We start from the raw sequence: 22,567 nt of genomic DNA, 5'->3' as shown, positions 1-22,567 counted from the left end.
TTGTTAAAAGTTAATTTGTGGAATTTCTTTCATTTGAGCCAATCAGTTGTGTTGTGACAAGGTAGGGGGTATACAGAAGATAGCCCTATTTGGTAAAACACCAAGTCCATATTATGGCAAGAACAGCTCAAATAAGCAAAGAGACACGACAGTCCATCATTACTTAAAGACATGAAGGTCAGTCAATACGGAAAATGTTATGGTCCAATAACATTTTTAAAATCATCTATTTACATTGCGGATCTGTTTGGATAATTTGTACATTCGGATCAAAATTGTTGTTAATTAATATCATCACCCCTTTTGAGATTCTTTACCCATGGGAGAAGTATATTTTGCCCCCCCCCCCCCAGTCCTTTTTCCACACAACTTAATCTAAAGTTGTTGTGTGAGTTTCCTGTAAATTTTAGCCAGGTAAATACTGATAATAAGAAAATACTATCTGCTAATTATAACTGGCTATACTAATTTCACCATTTACCATAATGAGATACAAGTCTCAATTATATTTACAATAATATGTTTGTAAACGTACCATTAAAAAGTACCATAATGTTTGATTGTCCATATAGCTGTACCTTGATATTTGCATTGCTGCTAAGCAAACCTCCAATTGTTCTCCACTATTCTACCCGCTAAAACCTCCCCCCATCCCCTGTCCCCCTGGATCCTAGGGCCTTTGAGAGATTGGGACCCATCCTTTGAAAAGAGCACACAGTTCCACCCACAGAATAGCCAAAAGCATTTCCAACGCCCTCACCTCGATTGTATTATATAGTAATAAAAAAATATTGCATATCTTAATATTTCCACAATTAACAAATAATATGCTTAATAATGTAGGCAGTTCATGCTAAGGATTGTTACCTATAACCAGGATTGTCATTACAAAAATGTCATTTTTGGCAAGCCATTACTATTTTGGCAAACAATTATTGTGATTCATCCTATTTTGTCCTTAACATCATTACTCCATCGCAACAGATGTGGGTTACATACACGCGCACACACTCCCCACCCTTCCCCCATAAAAAACCACAAGCTCAGATGTTCAACAGTTGTTCCATTCCTGAGCCCAACGCAAGAAAGGACTTGATGTGCGAATGCATATACAGTTGTAGCTGTTTGAGAAGGCGTGCAAAATTGAGCAATAATGGGGATATTTTATTAACCAATGTCAAGTCCTAGCTAATGGAGCTCTGATACACACACACACACACACACGCTGGTCCCCCGTTGTGACCATTTTTCCAAGCATCTCTGTGCAGTCAGACCTTTGATTATTTTGTGCCATCAGGGCCACAATAATTTGCCCACTCTCTGATTGTATGACCCCCTTCCCTACTAGTTACTGCAGCTAGTGTTGCCAGCAATGCCACTACCTGGGTGTGGGCACCCACCGGAATTACCACCGGCTAGGTGCAAGTTCGTCAAGGTTCTCATTAGCAGCTCTGAGAAATTCCTTGTATATTATGCTCACCCATTCGGGGGCTTTGGCTTTGTAAGACCTGCAAGGCAGGATCATAATCTTGAGGGGTCTCTGACCGCATTTATCTTTCTGTCTTGTCTGCGTATAGGCTACTTGCAGTAGGCCTATAAAACAGATAAAGGTCTTCTCCTTAGTGTATGGGTCGCTCAGGTGGGTGTCTAGGGTATAGGGTTGGGGAGCGTTCCAACATGATAGGACAATAAATAAATAAACTATATTTATAATGTATTTTTTTTAAAGATACATAAGTCCTTCCTAACTCAGTTGCTGGAGAGGAAGGAAAACGCTCAGGGATTTCACCATGAGGCCAATGGAGACTAAAACAGAGTTTTATGGCTATAAATCGCTTAATAATAGTAAAACTGCAAAATATGTGGCAAGAAAATGAACTTTATGTCCTGAATACAAAGCGTTAGGTAACACAACACATCACGGAGTACCACTCTTCACACTCTTTTTTTTTGTGATAAAAAAATGCAATAGAGCTAAGCACAGGCAAAATCCTAGAGAAAACCCTGGTTCAGTCTGCTTTCCAACGACACTGGGAGACAAATTAATCTTTCAGCTGGACAATAACCTAAAATGTCAAGACGACATTGAATGTTCCTGAGTGGCCTTGTTACAGATTTGACATAAAATCTGCTTAAAAATGTCTGTCTAGCATGATCAACAACCAACTTGACAGAGCTTGAAGAATGTTTTAAAATAATGTGCAAATATTGTACAATCCAGGGGTTCAAAGCTCTTAGAGACATACCCAGAAAGACTCACAGCTGTAATCGCTGCCAAATGTGATTCTAACATGTAATTGACTCAGGGGTGTGAATCCTTACGTAAATTAGATATTTCTGTTTCATTTTCAATAAATGTGCAATTTAAAAAAAAAAGAATCTATACATTGACAGCTTTATTATAGAAATACGACGAAATGAAGATTCAAGCTGTAAAAAGGGGAGAAAAGGACAAGATACAGCATACATCTGAACCAATAAACAAATGTACAAAAGCATGATCTTACACTTTCTATATTATGGTTGGCAAGTCAGTATACACCCCTGACGTAAAGTATAAGAGGCAGCATTTACAGTTGAATTGTAGAATATAACAAACCAACAGTGCAACAATTCAATATTCCCTTAATGGAGGGTACACTGAGTATACCAAACATTATGAACACCTTCCTAATATTGAGTTGCAGCCCCCCCTTTTGCCCTCAGAACAGTCTCAATTTGTCAGGGCGTGGACTTTACAAGGTGTCAAAAGCGTACCACAGGGATGATTGCCCATGTTGACTCTAATGCTTCCCACAGTTGTGTCAAGTTGGCTGGATGTCCTTTGGGTGGTGGACCATTATTGACACACACATGAAAAACCCAGCAGCGTTGCAGTTCTCGACACAAACCGTTGCACCTGGCCCCTACTACCATACCCCATTCAAAGGCACTTACATTTACATCATTTAGCAGACACTCTTATCCAGAGCGACTTAGACATTGGTGCATTCAACTTATGATAGCCAGTGGGACAACCACTTTAATTTTTTAATTTTTTGGGGGGTGGGGGAAGAAGGATTACTTCATACTATTCCAGGTATTCCTTAAAGAGGTAGGGTTTCAAGTGTCTCCGGAAGGTGGTCAGTGACTCCGCTGTCCTGGCGTCGTGGGGGAGCTTGTTCCACAAGAGCAGCGAATAGCTTTGACTGGGCTGAGCGGGAACTGTGCTTCCGTAGAGGTAGGGGAGCTAGCAGGCCAGAGGTGGATGAACGTAGTGCCCTCGTTTGGGTGTAGGGTCTGATCAGAGCCTGAAGGTAAGGAGGTGCCGTTCCCCTCACAGCTCCGTAGGCAAGCACCATGGTCTTGTAGTAGATGCGAGCCTCAACTGGAAGCCAGTGGAGTGTGCGGAGGAGCGGGGTGACATGAGAGAACTTGGGAAGGTTGAACACCAGACGGGCTGCAGCGTTCTGGATAAGATGTAGGGGTTTAATGGCACAGGCACGGAGCGAGTTGCAGTAATCCAGACGGGAGATGACAAGTGCCTGGATTAGGACCTGTGCCACTTTCTGTGTAAGGTAGGGTCGTACTCTGCGAATGTTGTAGAGCATGAACCTGCAGGATCGGGTCACCGCTTTGATGTTAGCGGAGAACGACAGGGTGTTGTCCAGGGTCACGCCAATACTCTTTGCACTCTCTGAGGAGGACACAATGGAGTTGTCAACCGTGATGGCGAGATCATGGAGCGGGCAGTCCTTCCCCGGGAGGAAGAGCAGCTCCTTCTTGCCGAGGTTCAGCTTGAGGCAGTGATCCGACATCTTAAATCTTTTGTCTTGCCCATTCACCCTCTGAATGGCACACATACACAATCCATGTCTCAATGCTTAATAATCCTTCTCCTCCCCTTCATCTACACTGATTGAAGAGGATTTAACAAGTGACATCAATAAGGGATCATAGCTTTCACCTGGAAAAACCTGGTCAGTCTGTCATGGAAAGAGCAGGTGTTCTTTATATTCTATATCACCTTTGTTTGAAAAATCAAAGTCTTCAGTCCATTTTTTGACCAACAGCAGTCTTACAATAAATCCAGAATTGCCTGAAATGCTTTAAAATGGCCAGGAGGATATACAAGAAAATAAGGGTGAGGAACAAGCTTCACACTCAAAGCCTAAAAAAAAGAGCAGACACTGTAAAAACATTTTGAAAATAGCATCAGAATTGCCATAGGACAAAATACTGTATGTTCAAACCCCTGACTATTCCAGGAAATTAGTGCACAACAATAAATCCAAGATATATAGTAAAGAATAACACCAAAGATACACACTGATTTCGTAATACAAAACTCCATATATTAAAATATATCTTAACCATTTGGCAGATAGAAGATTAATCTCTTCACACGTCTGAAAGCACACTTGTTTACTGACAGCCCAGCTATCTTTGGGTAGAACACAGAGAGTAGGGGTAGCACTCTGCTAAGACCCCAGACTGTGTGTCCAGAGGGGTAGCACTAGTCCCTCAGCCATTTCAAAACTTCACACGTTCAGTCTGGTAACAAAAGGCAGGCTTCAACCTATTTTATTGCAGCACAAATTAATCTAACTCTGCAAAAGACTTCCATAGTTTTATACATACCAATGAGACTCAGTCTGTCAGGAATGATTGTTCAAACGCAAATAGAGGCTACAGCTAGCTAATGCTAACACTGAAGAGGTTTCAGCATCACTGAGCCTTTGCAGATGGAACTGATAGAATGCCCCAAAATCCTAAAACAAACTGAAAATGAATCAAAAGAATGTCAACTGATTTCTATCCCAAACACGGTTCTCTTTATTGAGTCTTTATTTCACAGTTTCACAATCCACTCTCTCACACTGTTTTATATGTGAGAGACTGCTAGGAACCTATGAAGAGCTCTCAGTTTATCTACCAGATAGTGATGAATGTGAAAGTGAGGTCTGACAGAGCATTCGGAAAGTATTCAGACCCCTTGACTTTTTCCACATTTTGTTACGTTACAGCCTTGTTCTAAAATGTATTAAATTCATTGTTTTCCCTCATCAATCTACACACAATACCCCATAATGTCAAAGCGAAAACAGGTTTTTAGACATTTTTGAAAATGTATTAAAAACTAAAATACCGTAAGTATTCAGAGCCTTTGCTATGAGACTTCGAAATTGAGCTTCCATTGATCATCCTTGAGATGTTTCTACAACTTGATTGGAGTCCACCTGTGGTAAATTCAATTGATTGGACATGATTTGGAAAGGCACACTGGTCTATATAAGGTCCCACAGTTGACAGTGCAAGTCAGAGCAAAAACCAAACCATGAGGTTGAAGGAATTGTCCGTAGAGCTCCGAGACAGGATTTTGTCGAGGCAAGGACTAGGGGAAGGGTACCAACAAATGTCTGCAGCATTGAAGGTCCCCAAGAACACAGTCACAGACTAATAACAAATAACAACAAATAATAACAAAGATAGCTAATAATGTAAGCATACTGTGTCCATAATAAGTATATAGGTTGTATGTTGGGAGCTTTTGGGAAAGAGCACAGTTAGAAAGATATGGCATTTAGAAGCAAACCGGATGGACATCATGAAAATGATCGGAGAGGTTTAGAGTAGAAGAAGTTTCAGGAGCAAAAAAAATAAATAGATGTATGTATGTATGTATATATGTATATATATATATATATATATATATATATATATATATATATATATATATATATATGTATGTATGTAAGTATGTGTGTATATATGTATATGTATATATGTGTATATATATGTATGTGTGTATGTGTATATATGTGTATATATATATATATATATATATATATATATATGGATATAGAATTACTGTAAAATTAACTCTGTCCATAAGGTGTAGATAGTAATTATAGACCGGAAGTAGAGGCCTGGGCGTTGTTGTTCACTAATTTACTCCAAGTAGGGAAAGGATGGTGGGGTTGAAAAGTAATAAAGGGGAATATATATATATAAAAAATTTAAAAAAAAACATGGGGGATTGGAAGTGATGCAGACAATTACATTGATAGAAGATACAATCTATCTGCAATATTAAGCTGATCCATCCCCCCCCCAAAAATAAAAAAAATAAAAAATAAAAAATAAAAAAAAGAACAGTCACCTCCATCATTCTTAAATGGAAGAAGTTTGGAACCACCAAGCCTCTTCCTAAAGCTGGCCGCCCGGCCAAACTGAGCCATCGGGGGAGAAGGGCCTTGGTTAGGGAGGTGACCAAGCTGACAGAGCTCCAGAGGCCCATCTGGAGGAAACATGGCACCATCCCTACGGTGAAGCATGATGGATGCAGCATCATGCTGTGTGGATGTTTTTCAGTGGCAGGGACTGGGAGACTAGTCAGGATCGAGGAAAAGATGAATGGAGCAAAGTACAGAGAGATCCTTGATGAAAACCTGCTCCAGGGCGCTCAGGACCTCAGACTGGGGGGCGAAGGTTCACCTTCGAACAGGACAACGGCCCTAAACACACAGCCAAGACAACGCAGGAGTGGCTTCGGGACAAGTCTCTGACTGTCCTTGAGTGGCCCAGCCAGGACTTGAATCTGATCGAACATCTCTGGAGAGACCTGAAAATAGCTGTGCAGCGACGATCCCCATCCAACCTGACAGAGCTTGAGAGTATCTGCAGAGAAGAATGGGAGAAACTCCCCAAATACAGGTGTGCCAAGCTTGTGGTGTCATACCCAAGAAGACTCAAGGCTGTAATCGCTGCCAAAGGTGCTTCAATAATGTACTGAGCAAAGGGTCTGAATACTTATGTAAATGTTATATTTTATTTTTATTTTATTTTTATACATTTTCAAAAATGTCTAAAAACCTCTTTTTGCTTTGTCATTATGGGGTATTGTGTGTAGAATGATGAGGGGGGAAAAACAAATTAATCAATTTAAGAATAAGGCTGTAACGTAACAAAATGTGGAAAAAGTCAAGGGGTCTGAATAGTTTCCGAACTGGTTACTCTTAAAGTTCCTCTTCAAGTTGATATTCAAGGCCTGTCTAATATGACGTCTAAAGCTCAACTATCAGCCATTTTCACTTGATAAAGAACCAAAGCAGTCGAAAGAAGCAAAGAAAATACAGTAAAACTTTTTGTATTTTTTCCCCCCCACAGTGGCACAGCTAGTTTACAAGGTGGCGCAGCACCCCTCTTACATTCTTTAGGGAGAAGCCTACAGTCAGCGCTTAAAAGGAACAACAGCTAGTGCTCCTGTTCAGTGACTGTGCAGTGTGGTTGAGTGCTTGTGCGTGGGTTGGGTTGGTCTGCTCTTGTGCAGTCGGTCGATGTGGTCAGCTCAGGGATCACAGGTCACATGCAGTCCACCACGTTGCTGGAGCCCTGGCCCACGTCCCTGATCTGGCTGATGTGCGAGGAGCAGACAGCCACTCCTGCGCCGGCCCGGCAGTGAGACACCGACCCCACCAGCTCCCATCTGAGGTAACACACACAACACAGATCAATATACAGTGGGGAGAACAAGTATTTGATACACTGCCGATTTTGCAGGTTTTCCTACTTACAAAGCATGTAGAGGTATGTAATTTTTATCCTAGGTACACTTCAACTGTGAGAGACGGAATCTAAAACAAAATTCCATAAAATCACATTGTATGATTTTTAAGTAATTAATTTGCATTTTATTGCATGACATAAGTATTTGATACATCAGAAAAGCAGAACTTAATATTTGGTACAAAAACCTTTGTTTGCAATTACAGAGATCATACGTTTCCTGTAGGTCTTGACCAGGTTTGCACACACTGCAGCAGGGATTTTGGCCCACTCCTCCATACAGACCTTCTCCAGATCCTTCAGGTTTCGGGGCTGTCGCTGGGCAATACGGACTTTCAGCTCCCTCCAAAGATTTTCTATTGGGTTCAGGTCTGGAGACTGGCTAGGCCACTCCAGGACCTTGAGATGCTTCTTACGGAGCCACTCCTTAGTTGCCCTGGCTGTGTGTTTCGGGTCGTTGTCATGCTGGAAGACCCAGCCACGACCCATCTTCAATGCTCTTACTGAGGGAAGGAGGTTGTTGGCCAAGATCTCGCGATACATGGCCCCATCCATCCTCCCCTCAATACGGTGTAGTCGTCCTGTCCCCATTGCAGAAAAGCATCCCCAAAGAATGATGTTTCTACCTCCATGCTTCACAGTTTGGATGGTGTTCTTGGGGTTGTACTCATCCTTCTTCTTCCTCCAAACACGGCGAGTGGAGTTTAGACCAAAAAGCTCTATTTTTGTCTCATCAGACCACATGACCTTCTCCCATTCCTCCTCTGGTTCATCCAGATGGTCATTGGCAAACTTCAGACGGGCCTGGACATGCGCTGGCTTGAGCAGGGGGACCTTGCGTGCGCTGCAGGATTTTAATCCATGACGGCGTAGTGTGTTACTAATGGTTTTCTTTGAGACTGTGGTCCCAGCTCTCTTCAGGTCATTGACCAGGTCCTGCCGTGTAGTTCTGGGCTGATCCCTCACCTTCCTCATGATCATTGATGCCCCACGAGGTGAGATCTTGCATGGAGCCCCAGACCGAGGATGATTGACCGTCATCTTGAACTTCTTCCATTTTCTAATAATTGCGCCAACAGTTGTTGCCTTCTCACCAAGCTGCTTGCCTATTGTCCTGTAGCCCATCCCAGCCTTGTGCAGGTCTACAATTTTATCCCTGATGTCCTTACATAGCTCTCTGGTCTTGGCCATTGTGGAGAGGTTGGAGTCTGTTTGATTGAGTGTGTGGAGAGGTGTCTTTTATACAGGTAACGAGTTCAAACAGGCGCAGTTAATACAGGTAATGAGTGGAGAACAAGGTGGCTTCTTAAAGAAAAACTAACAGGTCTGTGAGAGCCGGAATTCTTACTGGTTGGTAGGTGATCAAATACTTATGTCATGCAATAAAATGGAAATTAATTACTTAAAAATCATACAATGTGATTTTCTGGATTTTTGTTTTAGATTCCGTCTCTCACAGTTGAAGTGTACATATGATAAAGATTACAGACCTCTACATGCTTTGTAAGTAGGAAAACCTGCAAATTTGGCAGTGTATCAAATACTTGTTCTCCCCACTGTACATCAGACTAGCTGCTCCAAAATGTAGAATTTCCTTTCAACTGTAAAAAAACAAAAACAAACAGGATACTGTAAAGGTGTCCAGTGTACAGGTGGTGGTGTAGTAGGCCAGAGATACTCTTTTATAAAATGGGTGCACTTGATTTAGCTGACCTGGTACAACCCATCTGTCTCACCTGAACAGAACCCCTTCCTATCCCCCCTCTCCATCTCACCTATTCATGCGGGGGTCAAAGGCTTCCACTGTGTTGAGGTAGATGTTCCCGTTGTGACCTCCGACCGCAAACACGCGACCCATAACCGTGGCCACACCCACTCCACCCCGGGGCGTGGTCAGCTCAGAGACGTAGTCCCAGCGACTCAGACGGGGGTCAAAATGCTCCACAGAACTCAGCGGGGAGTTGTCATCAAAGCCACCTGACAGCGCAGACAGACAGTATCAGATACATGGCTAAGATGTACTCTTGTATAGCTGGCTCAGTTGGTAAGAGTGTGGTGCTAGTAACGCCAAGGTCTTGGGTTGAATTCCCGCAGGGATCACAAACATACTACAAATCTATGCACTCACTAAGTTCTAAGTCGCAAATCAATCCAATATCTTGTTATAAGTCTTGAATAGCATTATGCTGTCAGTGAAGCTGCAGACTATCAATAAAATATCTACTCCCTCCACTGAGGTCAATGCATAGACTGAGGTTATCAGTAGCTTTTCCTCCTCCACAAACACACCAATGCTGACTCATGCAAACTATACAATAAAACACAATAAAATCACCCCATCCTCATGGATCGCTTTTAATTAGCAACCAACTTGACAAAACATGAACTTTTCTCTCTCCTGTTTCATGTTTACAAGCCAACAGCTGTTGTGTGTAGTGGTGTGTGAGTGGGTGGGAACCATGTGACCCATAGCAATAAGCGGCCATTGGAATGATGTGAAATATGAGAAGGTTTTGTTTCCAATGATGTGGTGAATCGATATGTGGTTGTTTTACCTACTAAGTCACTCTGGATAAGACCATCTGCTAAACAAGGCAACAGTAAACATGTCTTCCCCCACGAATGTTGCAGCGCCCTCTCAGGGCGATGGGCCAATTAGTGACAATTATTCAACGGGACAGGAAAAATGTTTGTTCAAAGTTTGTAATTCCAGTCGATTACTATAGCGTCCCCCCTTGGGCCAATCAGTGTAATTTTTTTAATGCCAGATCTCTATGGCAAGACACATCATTCACTCAAGTTTCGTAAACGTCGGGCCAGTGGTGTCAGATATCGCATGTGACTAACGTACGTACGGAGACAGATCCATAGTCCCCCCCCACAATGACTAAAATGTAAATGCAGTGGTGCTGAGCTGTGTTCTTACCCACTACATAGAGGCACCCGTTGAGCTCGCTGACTCCGTTCCCTGCCCGTCTCTGGCCCATCTCCCTGACCTCCGTCCACTTGTTGAGGTGTGGGTCAAACCTCTCCACACTGGATAGAGAGGCCACACCGTCGTTACCCCCCACAGCATACACGTGACTCTGACAGGACAGGAGAGTGTTAACATATAGGTCTAACTCTGACAGGGGAGGAGAGGGTTAACCCAGTAAGTCCCACCACAACACCAGTGTGATTTGGACTTCTAATCCCTTTTAAACATTGTGTGTTTGAGCTACAGACTTCTGGGTTGTACCATTGGATTTGTCTATTTCTTCTGCATCCATTAGTCTGTGTGATTAACTGGGGCTGAGCTAGAGTGGTGTTTGTGAGACAAGGGCCCGGGACCGGGTCTTTTTACAGAAATGTCTGTAGAGTCCGAATGGTTTGAGCTACACATTATTAAAAGCTATGTATGAAAAGCTGAGATTCTCCCAAACACGCACATGTAACTAATGATGCTCACAAGCTACAGTTAATGGGTTCTTCTACATAGAAGATCATAGGAAATCCCAGGACATAGTGTCTATAATACTGTAATAAGATCACATAGTTGCTGTCACAAACTCCACACAGTTGTCACTGACTAGTTGTATATTAATTTCCCACTGAGCAAACTATTTCTGTACATTCAAATACATTCATTTATCAGGTTTTTGCTTTGAGGGACCTTATTTGTTTATTGATATTTGTCAATAAAACTCATGAATGCAACTGTTTATGTCAAATTGTTTTACTTGTAGTCCTGGTTGTCCTGAATAGAAAATGGTAAAACTCTTCATTGTGAGGCTAAATACAGCACTAGAGCTGGACATGCAGGTAAATGAAAGTCAGATAAATGAAAAGCAGATTTTTGCTGGGGTCTCTGGACTGATAGGGTTAACTGTTATTATGGCCTGTTATTATGCACAGGAACACAGACTTCAAATCACAAACAGCACGAGGGATAAAATCTCCTTACTCAATGTCAATGATATCAAATGGTTATAAAAGCATCTGAGGATGTCATGAGTGTACGTATAAATGTGATGTAACACCTGGGTCGTGTTCACTAGGCACAAAACAGTGCAGAACTATCTGAATGAAAGAAACACTATTTTTCTGCTGTACAACATTTTGGAAAATGTTGCTATGGTGTGCCCTAATGAACACTTGATCCATAATAGTATATGGTCAGTACAGCCAGGTGTCTAGACTGTCTTGTTCTCACCCCTAAGGCCACAGAGCCCACTCCACCTCTGGGCGTGTTCATGGGCGCCACAGCACTCCAGCGGTCGCTCTCCATGTCATATCTCTCTACATCGTTGAAACAGGAGTTGTCATCTAGACCCCCGATGGCATAGATAGGACCTCCCAGAGCTGCCAGAGCTATGCCTCTCCTTCACACAGCACAGCATTGAAAATAGTTCAGTATGCGTAGTATATGAGTGTGAGTAGGATTATAATTAGGGATCTTTATGATTGGCTGTAAAACTACATTTCTATAACACAATCTCTGTAACTCATATTAGAGACTTAATTTGCCTTTTGCCAGACATTACATACCTTTTAGTGTTCATGGAAGCCTTCATCATCCACTTGTTGGTGAGAGGATCAAACATCTCCATGTTGCCCAGGTGTTCACTACCATCATGGCCCCCTACTGCATACACTTTACCTGATGAGGGATAGAATAAATAATGCCTTTTTTTTATGATCAAAAGCAACTTAGTCATACTTGCATACATTTTACATACAGGTGGTCCCGGGAAACAGACTCACTATCCTGTTGTTGCAAGCGTCATGGTCTACCAACTGAGCTAGAGGACCAAGATGAACACAAGTTAAGGAACACAAGGAACACAAGGTTAGGACTACTAGACCCTCATAACCTGACTATATATTAGACTGAACTCAACTGTGCAGGGGAAACAATCGTAACTAATCCTAAATTCTAGGATGTAGAATTTATGGTTTAGGATTAGAGGTAGGCCTACTGATCACATTTCAGGACAGGTACTGGTCAATGATTATATCTGGAATACCACAAATCACAAATCTTTAGGTGCCTTTTGGCAAATTCCAAGCGGGATGTCATGTGCCTTTTACTGAGGAGTGGCTTCCATCTGGCCACTCTTCCATAAAAGCCTGATTAGTGGAGTGCTGCAGATATGGTTGTCCTTCTGGAAGGTTCTCCCATCTCCACAGAGGAACTCTCGAGCTCTGTCAGTGACCATCGGGTTCTTGTTCACCTCCCTGACCAAGGCCCTTCTCCCCCGATTGCTCAGTTTGGCCGGGCAGCCAGCTCTAGGAAGGGTCTTGGTGGCTCCAAACTCCTTCCATTTAAGAAGGATGGAGGCCACTGTTTTCTTGGGGACCTTCAATGCTGTAGAAGTTTTTTGGTACCCTTCCCCAGATCTGTGCCTCGACAATCCTGTCTCGGAGCTCTACGGACAATTCCTTCGACCTCATGGCTTGGTTTTTGCTCTGACAACTGTGGGACCTTACAGACAGGTGTGTGCCTTTCCAAATTCTTTAGAAATTAGCTATGACTAGAGCCAGACCTATATGTTTTTTGGGGTCCGATACTGATTCCCCCCCCCCAAAAAAAATGGGGGGCGGGATGATTACCGATACCGTTATATCTGCCGATGGTGTAGTTTTTCCACATTGAATTCTCATAAATTGCCATCCAAAAGAGCAATTGTCCAAGAAATATGCTTCAAATGTTGATTTCTTACATTGTTACATAAATTACATAATGAGAATGGCCATGTGTTCAGATAAGCATGATATTCCCTTCTTTCATTCTATTTATTGAATATCGGTTAATCGGTGACGTTATCGTCCGATACCGATATAGCCATAAAAGGCCAATATCAGCCGATAATGTCAGTGAACCACTATGGCATACATAGCCAATTATTATAACACCGCTTTGGATTTCACCCCCGTCTCAAAAGCAAATGGTTTTGACCGTTTTAAACTTTACAGAGGAGAGCTCGTTCCGACCAGTGCGGCTCGCAAAAAATTATTGCTGTCCTTGTTATGAAATTACACCTTTACCCTGTTAATGTAAAACAGTGTTTAAAGCAGAACTACCAAAAACATTTCATCTGGTGAATCTGGCAATCACAAAGCCCCAATCAGCAGTTAGATGTGCAATCAGCAAGATGTGAGTTGTGTCCACTCCGGTAGCCTACACAGCATTTTGCTAACAATGACCCAGCAAATTACATTGGTTTTCCCTCAATTAATAAAGCCTTTGATTTAATATTGCAAAAGCCATTTTACAAACATCTGAATGCTAAAGGTGCCGCACAGATGTAGCCTACGTTTATTAGAAAAAGGGATAGGTCAGGCCTACTTCTCGTTGGCACAAGCAGCTGCATCTCCCGCACTGTGCAAACAGTTGTTATCTGACATGTAGATACGCAGTTACATGCATAAAAGTTCAATAGGCTGAAGGAGAGGACACATCAATTCCGTCTCAACAGATAAGTATTTTTGGAATAAGGCAGAAAAAAATAATGAGTAAAAAACGTTAGTGAACCGGCGAGTCGTAATGTTTTAAATCGTTTTTCTTACCAATACATGCTTCATTTGGATCGGTTTGGGCTCCTGCAGACTGATGCACTTGCATCTTAAACATTTGAACTGGGGACCAATGCGTATCGGTGAATCGCTACATCCCTACTGTTCTCCCAACACCATAGACATGATAGACATCGCATCACTGTTTCTGTCTAATTAAGGCGTCTGTGAGAGCATGGACAACGCCATTGAAGCCATCTCCGTTTTGAAGTAGTCCATTTTCTTCTTCACAAGTATAATTCATTGGCTGATCCCTCCTGATGACCCAGTTGGAGTCATATGATCCTTCCTTAACCAATTGGAAGTCCCACCTAGTTGACTCCTTCAAAGTGGTGAAAGTCCTCAATGGCGCTGCCCATGCGAAAACTGGCTTTTGGCCACTAGAGTCCTATATCCATCTCTGTGCCCAACACACATCTATTCACCAATTCTCTCCCTTCACCTCCCTCATCCCTCCATCTCTCACCTCCTACAGAAATTACTCCAACATGGCGCCTCCTGCTGTTCATCTCAGGCCCGAAGAACCAACTGTTCTTGCTGATGGAGTAACACTCGATGCTGCGAAATGGGTCACCAGAACCTCCCCGGCCACCAACACAGAACAATACACCTGAGGAGAGGTGGGGGGCAAAGGTCAGAGCAGGACCAGTGAGAAAAACAACACTCTGCAATGCCAGCTCAACATATTAATATACACTCAATCAAAGACTGAAGGTTTCATTATGTCAGGCTCGTAATACATACAAGTGACATGAAGAAGAACTGCAGGATTTCCAGCTTTTCCTTTATCATTGTTCTGCATTGTACAAGCTCGACCGTATCACATAGCTGATTGTTTAATAGTTGGACAGGCTACCAGTCTGTGTTACCTGCAGTGTGTTTCCTAGGCGTGGTGCGGACTGAGTACTCAAAGTCAGGAACCACCTTGTTGCTGAGGTGCAAGTGATAGTTCCTGGCCTCATCCAGCAGATCCCGGCAGCTCAGATTTCCTTTGATCATCTCCTCCTTGGCCACCGTGCCCGTCAGGAAGTCCACTGGGAGCAGGGGGAGGCGCACCTACAGGACACACAGATATATACAGTGGGGGAAAAAAGTATTTAGTCAGCCACCGATTGTGCAAGTTCTCCCACTTAAAAAGATGAGAGAGGCCTGTAATTTTCATCATAGGTACACGTCAACTATGACAGACAAAATGAGAAATTATTTCCCAGAAAATCACATTGTAGGATTTTTAATGAATTTATTTGCAAATTATGGTGGAAAATAAGTATTTGGTCAATAACAAAAGTTTCTCAATACTTTGTTATATACCATTTGTTGGCAATGACACAGGTCAAACGTTTTCTGTAAGTCTTCACAAGGTTTTCACACATTGTTGCTGGTATTTTGGCCCATTCCTCCATGCAGATCTCCTCTAGAGCAGTGATGTTTTGGGGCGGTCGCTGGGCAACACGGACTTTCAACTCCCTCCAAAGATTTTCTATGGGGTTGAGATCTGGAGACTGGCTAGGCCACTCCAGGACCTTGAAATGCTTCTTACGAAGCCACTCCTTCGTTGCCTGGGCGGTGTGTTTGGGATCATTGTCATGCTGAAAGACACAGCCACGTTTCATCTTCAATGCCCTTGCTGATGGAAGGAGGTTTTCACTCAAAATCTCACGATACATGGCCCCATTCATTCTTTCCTTTACACGGATCAGTCGTCCTGGTCCCTTTGCAGAAAAACAGCCCCAAAGCATGAGGTGTTCTTTGGATGCAACTCAGCATTCTTTGTCCTCCAAACACGACGAGTTGAGTTTTTACCAAAAAGTTCTATTTTGGTTTCATCTGACCATATGACATTCTCCCAATCCTCTTCTGGATCATCCAAATGCACTCCAGCAAACTTCAGACGGGCCTGGACATGTACTGGCTTAAGCAGGGGGACACGTCTGGCACTGCAGGATTTGAGTCCCTGGCGGCGTAGTGTGTTACTGATGGTAGGCTTTGTTACTTTGGTCCCAGCTCTCTGCAGGTCATTCACTAGGTCCCCCCGTGTGGTTCTGGGATTTTTGCTCACTGTTCTTGTGATCATTTTGACCCCACGGGGTGAGATCTTGCATGGAGCCCCAGATCGAGGGAGATTATCAGTGGTCTTGTATGTCTTCCATTTCCTAATAATTGCTCCCACAGTTGATTTCTTCAAACCAAGCTGCTTACCTATTGCAGATTCAGTCTTCCCAGCCTGGTGCAGGTCTACAATTTTGTTTCTGGTGTCCTTTGACAGCTCTTTGGTCTTGGCCATAGTGGAGTTTGGAGTGTGACTGTTTGAGGTTGTGGACAGGTGTCTTTTATACTGATAACAAGTTCAAACAGGTGCCAGTAATACAGGTAACGAGTGGAGGACAGAGGAGCCTCTTCAAGAAGAAGTTACAGGTCTGTGAGAGCCAGAAATCTTGCTTGTTTGTAGGTGACCAAATACTTATTTTCCACCATAATTTGCAAATAAATTCATAAAAAATCCTACAATGTGATTTTCTGGAATTATTTCCCTCAATTTGTCTGTCATAGTTGACGTGTACCTATGATGAAAATTACAGGCCTCTCTCATCTTTTTAAGTGGGAGAACTTGCACAATTGGTGGCTGACTAAATACTTTTTTCCCCCACTGTAGCACAGAGTTAACATACACTCGGACATAAACACAGAAGCACCTGCAGGGCAGCCGGTAACACAGACACAGCACAGATTCAAACACCACACACACACGAGTAGTGGTAATGCAAAAGCTCCATAAACAGACAACACAAAGTCAATGTACACACAGAAACACATAAGCACCAACAAGCATACCTACAACTGAGAATTCATTGAAATGCAAAAGCTCCCCAAACAGTCCAGGCTGAGCTGTGTGAGACTACTATCTGACCTGAGTCATGATCTGGTCCAGCCAGGCCTCATGGTGCTGGGGGTTGGCTTTCAGCCACTTGACAGCAGCGTTGTAAACCTGTGTCTCAGAGTGGATGTTCAGTTCGCTGGAGGACAGCAGGGTTCTCAGGTGCTGAGGCGACACGCACAGGAAGTCCTCACAGTCCACCACCTCCAGGAAGTGCTCGCACGCATAGCGGTCCGCCATGTCCATCAGGTCGACGCGGTTGTGGCTCTCGGCGAAGGTGCGGACAGCCAGGCAGTTGGAGGGGTGGAAGTGGGCCTTCATATACTCACAGCAGGCCCTGGCGACCAGCTCCACCTGCAGTATACAGGCTGCATAGAGAAGGGGCTGCACGTTGTCCACTGTCAGGGTCAGGCGGGAGGAGTAGGCGAAACGCACCAGGTCGTGTATGGCGTCTCCGTCAAAGTCCTTGATCTCTATCAGGTCCTGTTTGGCCTCTGACATCTCAGACAGGAACATGGCCCTGAAGTATGGGATGACACAGGCCAGCACCAGCTTGTGGCATGGTATCAGCCTGCTGCCCACCTGAACACGGGGAGAACAGAGAGAAAGACAGAGAGAGGGAGGGAGAAAGGACGGAAATAGGTTAATGTCAGCTCAAAAGTTACTCATTCCCTGAGCTATTCATTCCACAAGCTTCAGTTGGTTAAATTGTGCCTAAAAATATTTTAAAAGAGACGATGGCTTTCACCAGCTATTCAACGATTGAAACTAATTCCATAGGCCTAACTGGTCTCCACCAAACTTCACAAAAACAGACATGAAAAGGCTTTTTTGTCACATATGACACGTCTGTTTCATGTTTACTTACTTTTTCCTGCCATGATATAGCTAACTGAGTATGAAGAGTATTGCGACAACCCTATTAAACCATACTCTGCCTACCTTCAGTGTGACATCACAGAGCTCCCCCACTTCGTAGAACTGGCGCAGGGAGTTGTGGAAGTCCTTCCATGCCTCGTGAGCCTCAAAGACAAACGATCCATCTGGCTCACAGTCTCCATCAGGCCTGGTGGTGCTCTGACGCTTCTCCTTCTCCTGCTTGAGCTTATGCTGCTTGGCATGCTCCGGCACCATGTCGCCTGGCGCCATCACCGTCTACAGGGAGCCAAACCTAGGGAAGAGAGGTCAAAACGAATGGGAGATATAATATGAAGCGAATGCTCCCAAACAATACAATCGGTAATTTCCATGTTAAAGGACCCATGAGCACCAACATGTGAAATTCATAGGAGCATGTGAAATTGGGAGTCAAATAAAAGCTAAGAGTCTATATTTTTTGGAAATTAAGACATACATTTTTCAAAAATGTTCCATCCTAAAAATGTGTAAAAGCAAAAGGCTTTGATTTCTTGTCAAACAGATTGAAAAGGGGTCTCAGAAAACGTCTACCAGAAAAACTCTTAAAAGATTAGAAATACATCAAAAGACAAATGTTGAAGACCCCTGCCAATATCAACATATATTTAGTTTAGGACAATTCTTTCTGCCTTCTGTAAGTTTAAGAAACATTCCCTTGTTTCTTGAAATTCCATTACCAAAAACCCAAATATTTTTTAAAGCTGCAATATGTAACTTTTTGGTCGACCCGACCAAATTCACATAGAAATATGAGTTATAGATCTGTCACTCATTGAAAGCATGTCTAAGATGCTATAAATCTGTTCTATGTGCGCCCTTTCTATGCTTCCCATTCCTAAGTTAGATTTTTGCTTATTTTACTTTCGGTTTTGTACAGCTGTTTAGATTGATTATCTACACAATGGCGGCTTGTTTTGTCACATAAACTGAAATTATGCAAACTATTAGAATTTTAGCAACATATTGCACTTAAGATATTTTAAAATGTCTCTCCCTCATGAGGGAGGATAATAAAGTTCACAGAAGTAACAATTCGTGTTTTTACTGATATACATTGTTTATGAATTATTAAGTGATTAAAACTTGAAATTCTGTAGACACACTGAGTGTACAAAACATTAGGAACACCTTCCTAATATTGAGTTGCACCCCCTTTTGCCCTCAGAACAGCCTCAATTCGAAAGAGTTCCACAGGGATGCTGGCCCATGTTGACTCCAATGCTTCCCACAGTTGTGTCAAGTTGGCTGGATGTCCTTTGGGTGGTGGACCATTCTTGATACACACAGGAAACTTGAGCGTCACTCAAACCGGTACGCCTGGCACCTACTACCATACCACGTTCAAAGGCACTTCAATATTTGATCTTGCAAATTCACCCTCGGAATGGCACACATACACAATCCATGTCTCAACTGCAGCTTGGTTTGAGATCGGTGTGGAAGAACATGACTGGCCTGCACAGAGCCATGATCTGAACCTCATCGAACACCTTTGGGATGAATTGGAAGGCCTAATCGCCCAACATCAGTGCCCGACCTCACTAATGCTCTTGTTGCTGAATGGAAGCAAATCCCTGCAGCACTGCTCCAACATCTAGTGGAAAGCCTTCCAAGAAGAGTGCAGGGGGGACCAACTCCATATTAATGCCCATGATTTTGGAATGAGATGTTCGACGAGCAGGTGTCCACATACTTTTGGTCATGTAGTGTACGTGTCCACATACTTTTGGTCATGTAATGTACACTACATGACCAACAGTATGTGGACACCTGCTCGTCGAACATCTCATTCCAAAATCATGGGTATTATTATGGAGTTGGTCCCCCCTTTGCTACTAATACCCAAATATGCAAAGGAGGATATTGCATATTTCTACCTTTGTGTACCTATTAAGGGTACATCACCATGAAAAGAACGACATTCATATCATATTCAAAATTATGCATTTCTCTGTAGTACAGATCAGGGACCCATGATGAAATTATGTTACCGTAATTCTGTTACCGGGTGTAAATCCACTTCACTTACTGTACTTCAATAACCAAAATAGATTTTTTCAAACTCAAGGTGTCATGTCATAGCTGACACCAGGGCTTCCATTAGGAAAATGTGGCACCGGACAACGTGACCAAGAAGAGTTTAATTTACCGGCAATTTGAGAAATGTACCAGACCCAAATGTATTGGGTGCATAACCCATTAGGGCGTCCACCCACGGTGCTCAGAATGACAGAAATCACATTTAGATTATGGTAATACATCTTAACAGAACATGCAACTCATGTAATGAAGCAGCCAACAAAAAGTCATTTTCAAATACTTGCCAAAATGCAATTTGCGGGAAAACACTATTCTAAACAGTGCACCTGGGAAAACATTCTAAACAGCCAATCGATTGGTTGAAATTTTGAAACGTGTATTTTTCCATATATAGACATCCTATGTGTTTTAATCAAATCAACTATATGCACTGAGCTTGTCTGATGCTTTAAGAGCACGGTTTGATTAAATAATCAAGACACACAAATTACCAGAGGTAGTCCGACCGCAATTGATTAGAATGTGCTCAGACTTGCCATCCTATTCAACTATTGCTGTAATATATATATATATATATATATATATATATATATATATATATATATATATATATATATACACACACACACACACACACACACACACACACACACACACACACACACACACACACACACACACACACACACACAGTTGAAGTCGGAAGTTTACATACACCTTAGCCAACTACATTTAAACTCAGTTTTTCACAATTCCTGACATTTAATCCTAGTAAACATTCCCTGTCTTAGGTCAGTTAGGATCCCCACTTTATTTTAAGAATGTGAAATGTCAGAATAATAGTAGAGAGAATGATTTATTTCAGCTTTTATTTCATTCATCACATTCCCAGTGGGTCAGAAGTTTACATACACTCAATTAGTATTTGGTAGCATTGCCTTTAAATTGTTTAACTTGGGTCAAACGTTTCGGGTAGCCTTCCACAAGCTTCCCACAATAAGTTGGGTGAATTTTGGCCCATTCTTCCTGACAGAGCTGGTGTAACTGAGTCAGGTTTGTAGGCCTCCTTGCCCGCACACACTTTTTCAGTTCTGCCCACAAATTGTCTATAGGATTGAGGTCAGGGCTTTGTGATGGCCACTCCAATACCTTAACTTTGTTGTCCTTAAGCCATTTTGCCACAACTTTGGAAGTATGCTTGGGGTCATTGTCTATTTGGAAGACCCATTTGCGACCAAGCTTTAACTTCCTGACTGATGTCTTGAGATGTTGCTTCAATATATCCACATAATATTCCTTCCTCACGATGCCATCGATTTTGTGAAGCGCACCAGTCCCTCCTGCAGCAAAGCACCCACACAGCATGATGCTGCCACCCCCGTGCTTCACGGTTGGGATGGTGTTCTTCGGCATGCAAGCATCCACCTTTTTCCTTCAAACATAACGATGGTCATTATGGCCAAACAGTTCTATTTTTGTTTCATCAGACCAGAGGACATTTCTCCAAAAAGTACGATCTTTGTCCCCATGTGCAGTTGCAAACCGTAGTCTGGCTTTTTTATGGCGGTTTTGGAGCAGTGGCTTCTTCCTTGCTGAGCGGCCTTTCAGGTTATGTCGATATAGGACTTGTTAAACTGTGGATATAGATACATATATAGCATATCATAATCACATCAATAAATTGGTTATAACTAACTCCGAACACGTGACAGAAAAATGGATGCTGAGGGCGTGGCAAAAACTCTAAACGGGGGAATGTTTATTCGTTGATCAAGAGGTAAAGGGGAAGTCGGATGTGTGGAATAAATTTGACTAGCTGTGGAAAATACTGGAGATCAAGAAAAATAAGCTAAGGAGCAAGCGCTGCGTGTGTGCCAAACAGGTGCTGTTAGATTACAATATCATTTTTTGACAGTTTGGAACAAGGTAAACAACACTAAATAAGTGTACCAGAGAGTGTTGTAATTTGTTCTTGTTTTTTGTAAAGCCTTTATTACAGCAAAGACTAAAAACAGTCACATTCTTTCGTGAATGCAATTTCCGAAATGGAAAGGTTTATTTATTGTTTACGCTAATTATTTAAGGGTCGCTTTATTTGATTCTAAAACGAAAATGCTTGATTATAATAATAATAATAATATGCCATTTAGCAGACGCTTTTATCCAAAGCGACTTACAGTCATGCGTGCATACATTTTTTTTTGTGTATGGGTGGTCCCGGGGATCGAACCCACTACCTTGGCGTTACAAGCGCCGTGCTCTACCAGCTGATTGCATTTCAAATCATGAATGACTCATATGCTGTGTGATGACATGAACGAATGAATGATACAGTAGCCTATATAAGTATTGAAATATAGGCCTAAGTAAGTTACGGTATTAGGACTAAACAGAATGTGCTCTTTGGCCCACAGCTCGATGGTGGTGACACAAGGCTGCTATACTAAGCCTCCTAATGATGACGACATAATGATAATGATCATAATAATAACAATAAGGAGATCAAGATAAAGGAGGGTTATTATTATAAATATTATTTTCCTGACAATTTGGAAGGGTGTAAACAACACTAAATAAATTACAGGTAATACCAGAGAGGCTGTTCTAACAAAATAAGTGCAAAGCCTTTAT

At 42.5% G+C, this 22,567-nt stretch overlaps 1 protein-coding gene across 1 annotated transcript in view; it reads right to left on the bottom strand.

The window, feature by feature from the left end:
- Window positions 1-6,829: 6,829 nt before the first annotated feature.
- The window catches only part of klhl8 (kelch-like family member 8), a 31,862-nt gene continuing 16,124 nt past the window's right edge, over window positions 6,830-22,567 (bottom strand). Inside the window, exons 2-10 of the mRNA XM_084159818.1 lie at window positions 17,921-18,149; window positions 17,012-17,560; window positions 14,973-15,159; window positions 14,570-14,713; window positions 12,076-12,187; window positions 11,741-11,909; window positions 10,475-10,634; window positions 9,324-9,525; window positions 6,830-7,468 (exon numbers count right to left, since the gene is read on the bottom strand). Coding sequence (XP_084015944.1) covers window positions 7,345-7,468; window positions 9,324-9,525; window positions 10,475-10,634; window positions 11,741-11,909; window positions 12,076-12,187; window positions 14,570-14,713; window positions 14,973-15,159; window positions 17,012-17,560; window positions 17,921-18,127 — 1,854 coding nt within the window. The 5' untranslated portion in view covers window positions 18,128-18,149 and the 3' untranslated portion in view covers window positions 6,830-7,344. The remainder of the gene's footprint in view (window positions 7,469-9,323; window positions 9,526-10,474; window positions 10,635-11,740; window positions 11,910-12,075; window positions 12,188-14,569; window positions 14,714-14,972; window positions 15,160-17,011; window positions 17,561-17,920; window positions 18,150-22,567) is intronic.

Source organism: Coregonus lavaretus (assembly GCF_964263955.1).
Source record: "Coregonus lavaretus genome assembly, chromosome: 4".
NCBI classification, from domain to species: domain Eukaryota; kingdom Metazoa; phylum Chordata; class Actinopteri; order Salmoniformes; family Salmonidae; genus Coregonus; species Coregonus lavaretus.
The sequence above is the reverse complement of the archived record's forward strand: the minus strand, read 5'-3'. Positions and strand labels throughout refer to the sequence as shown.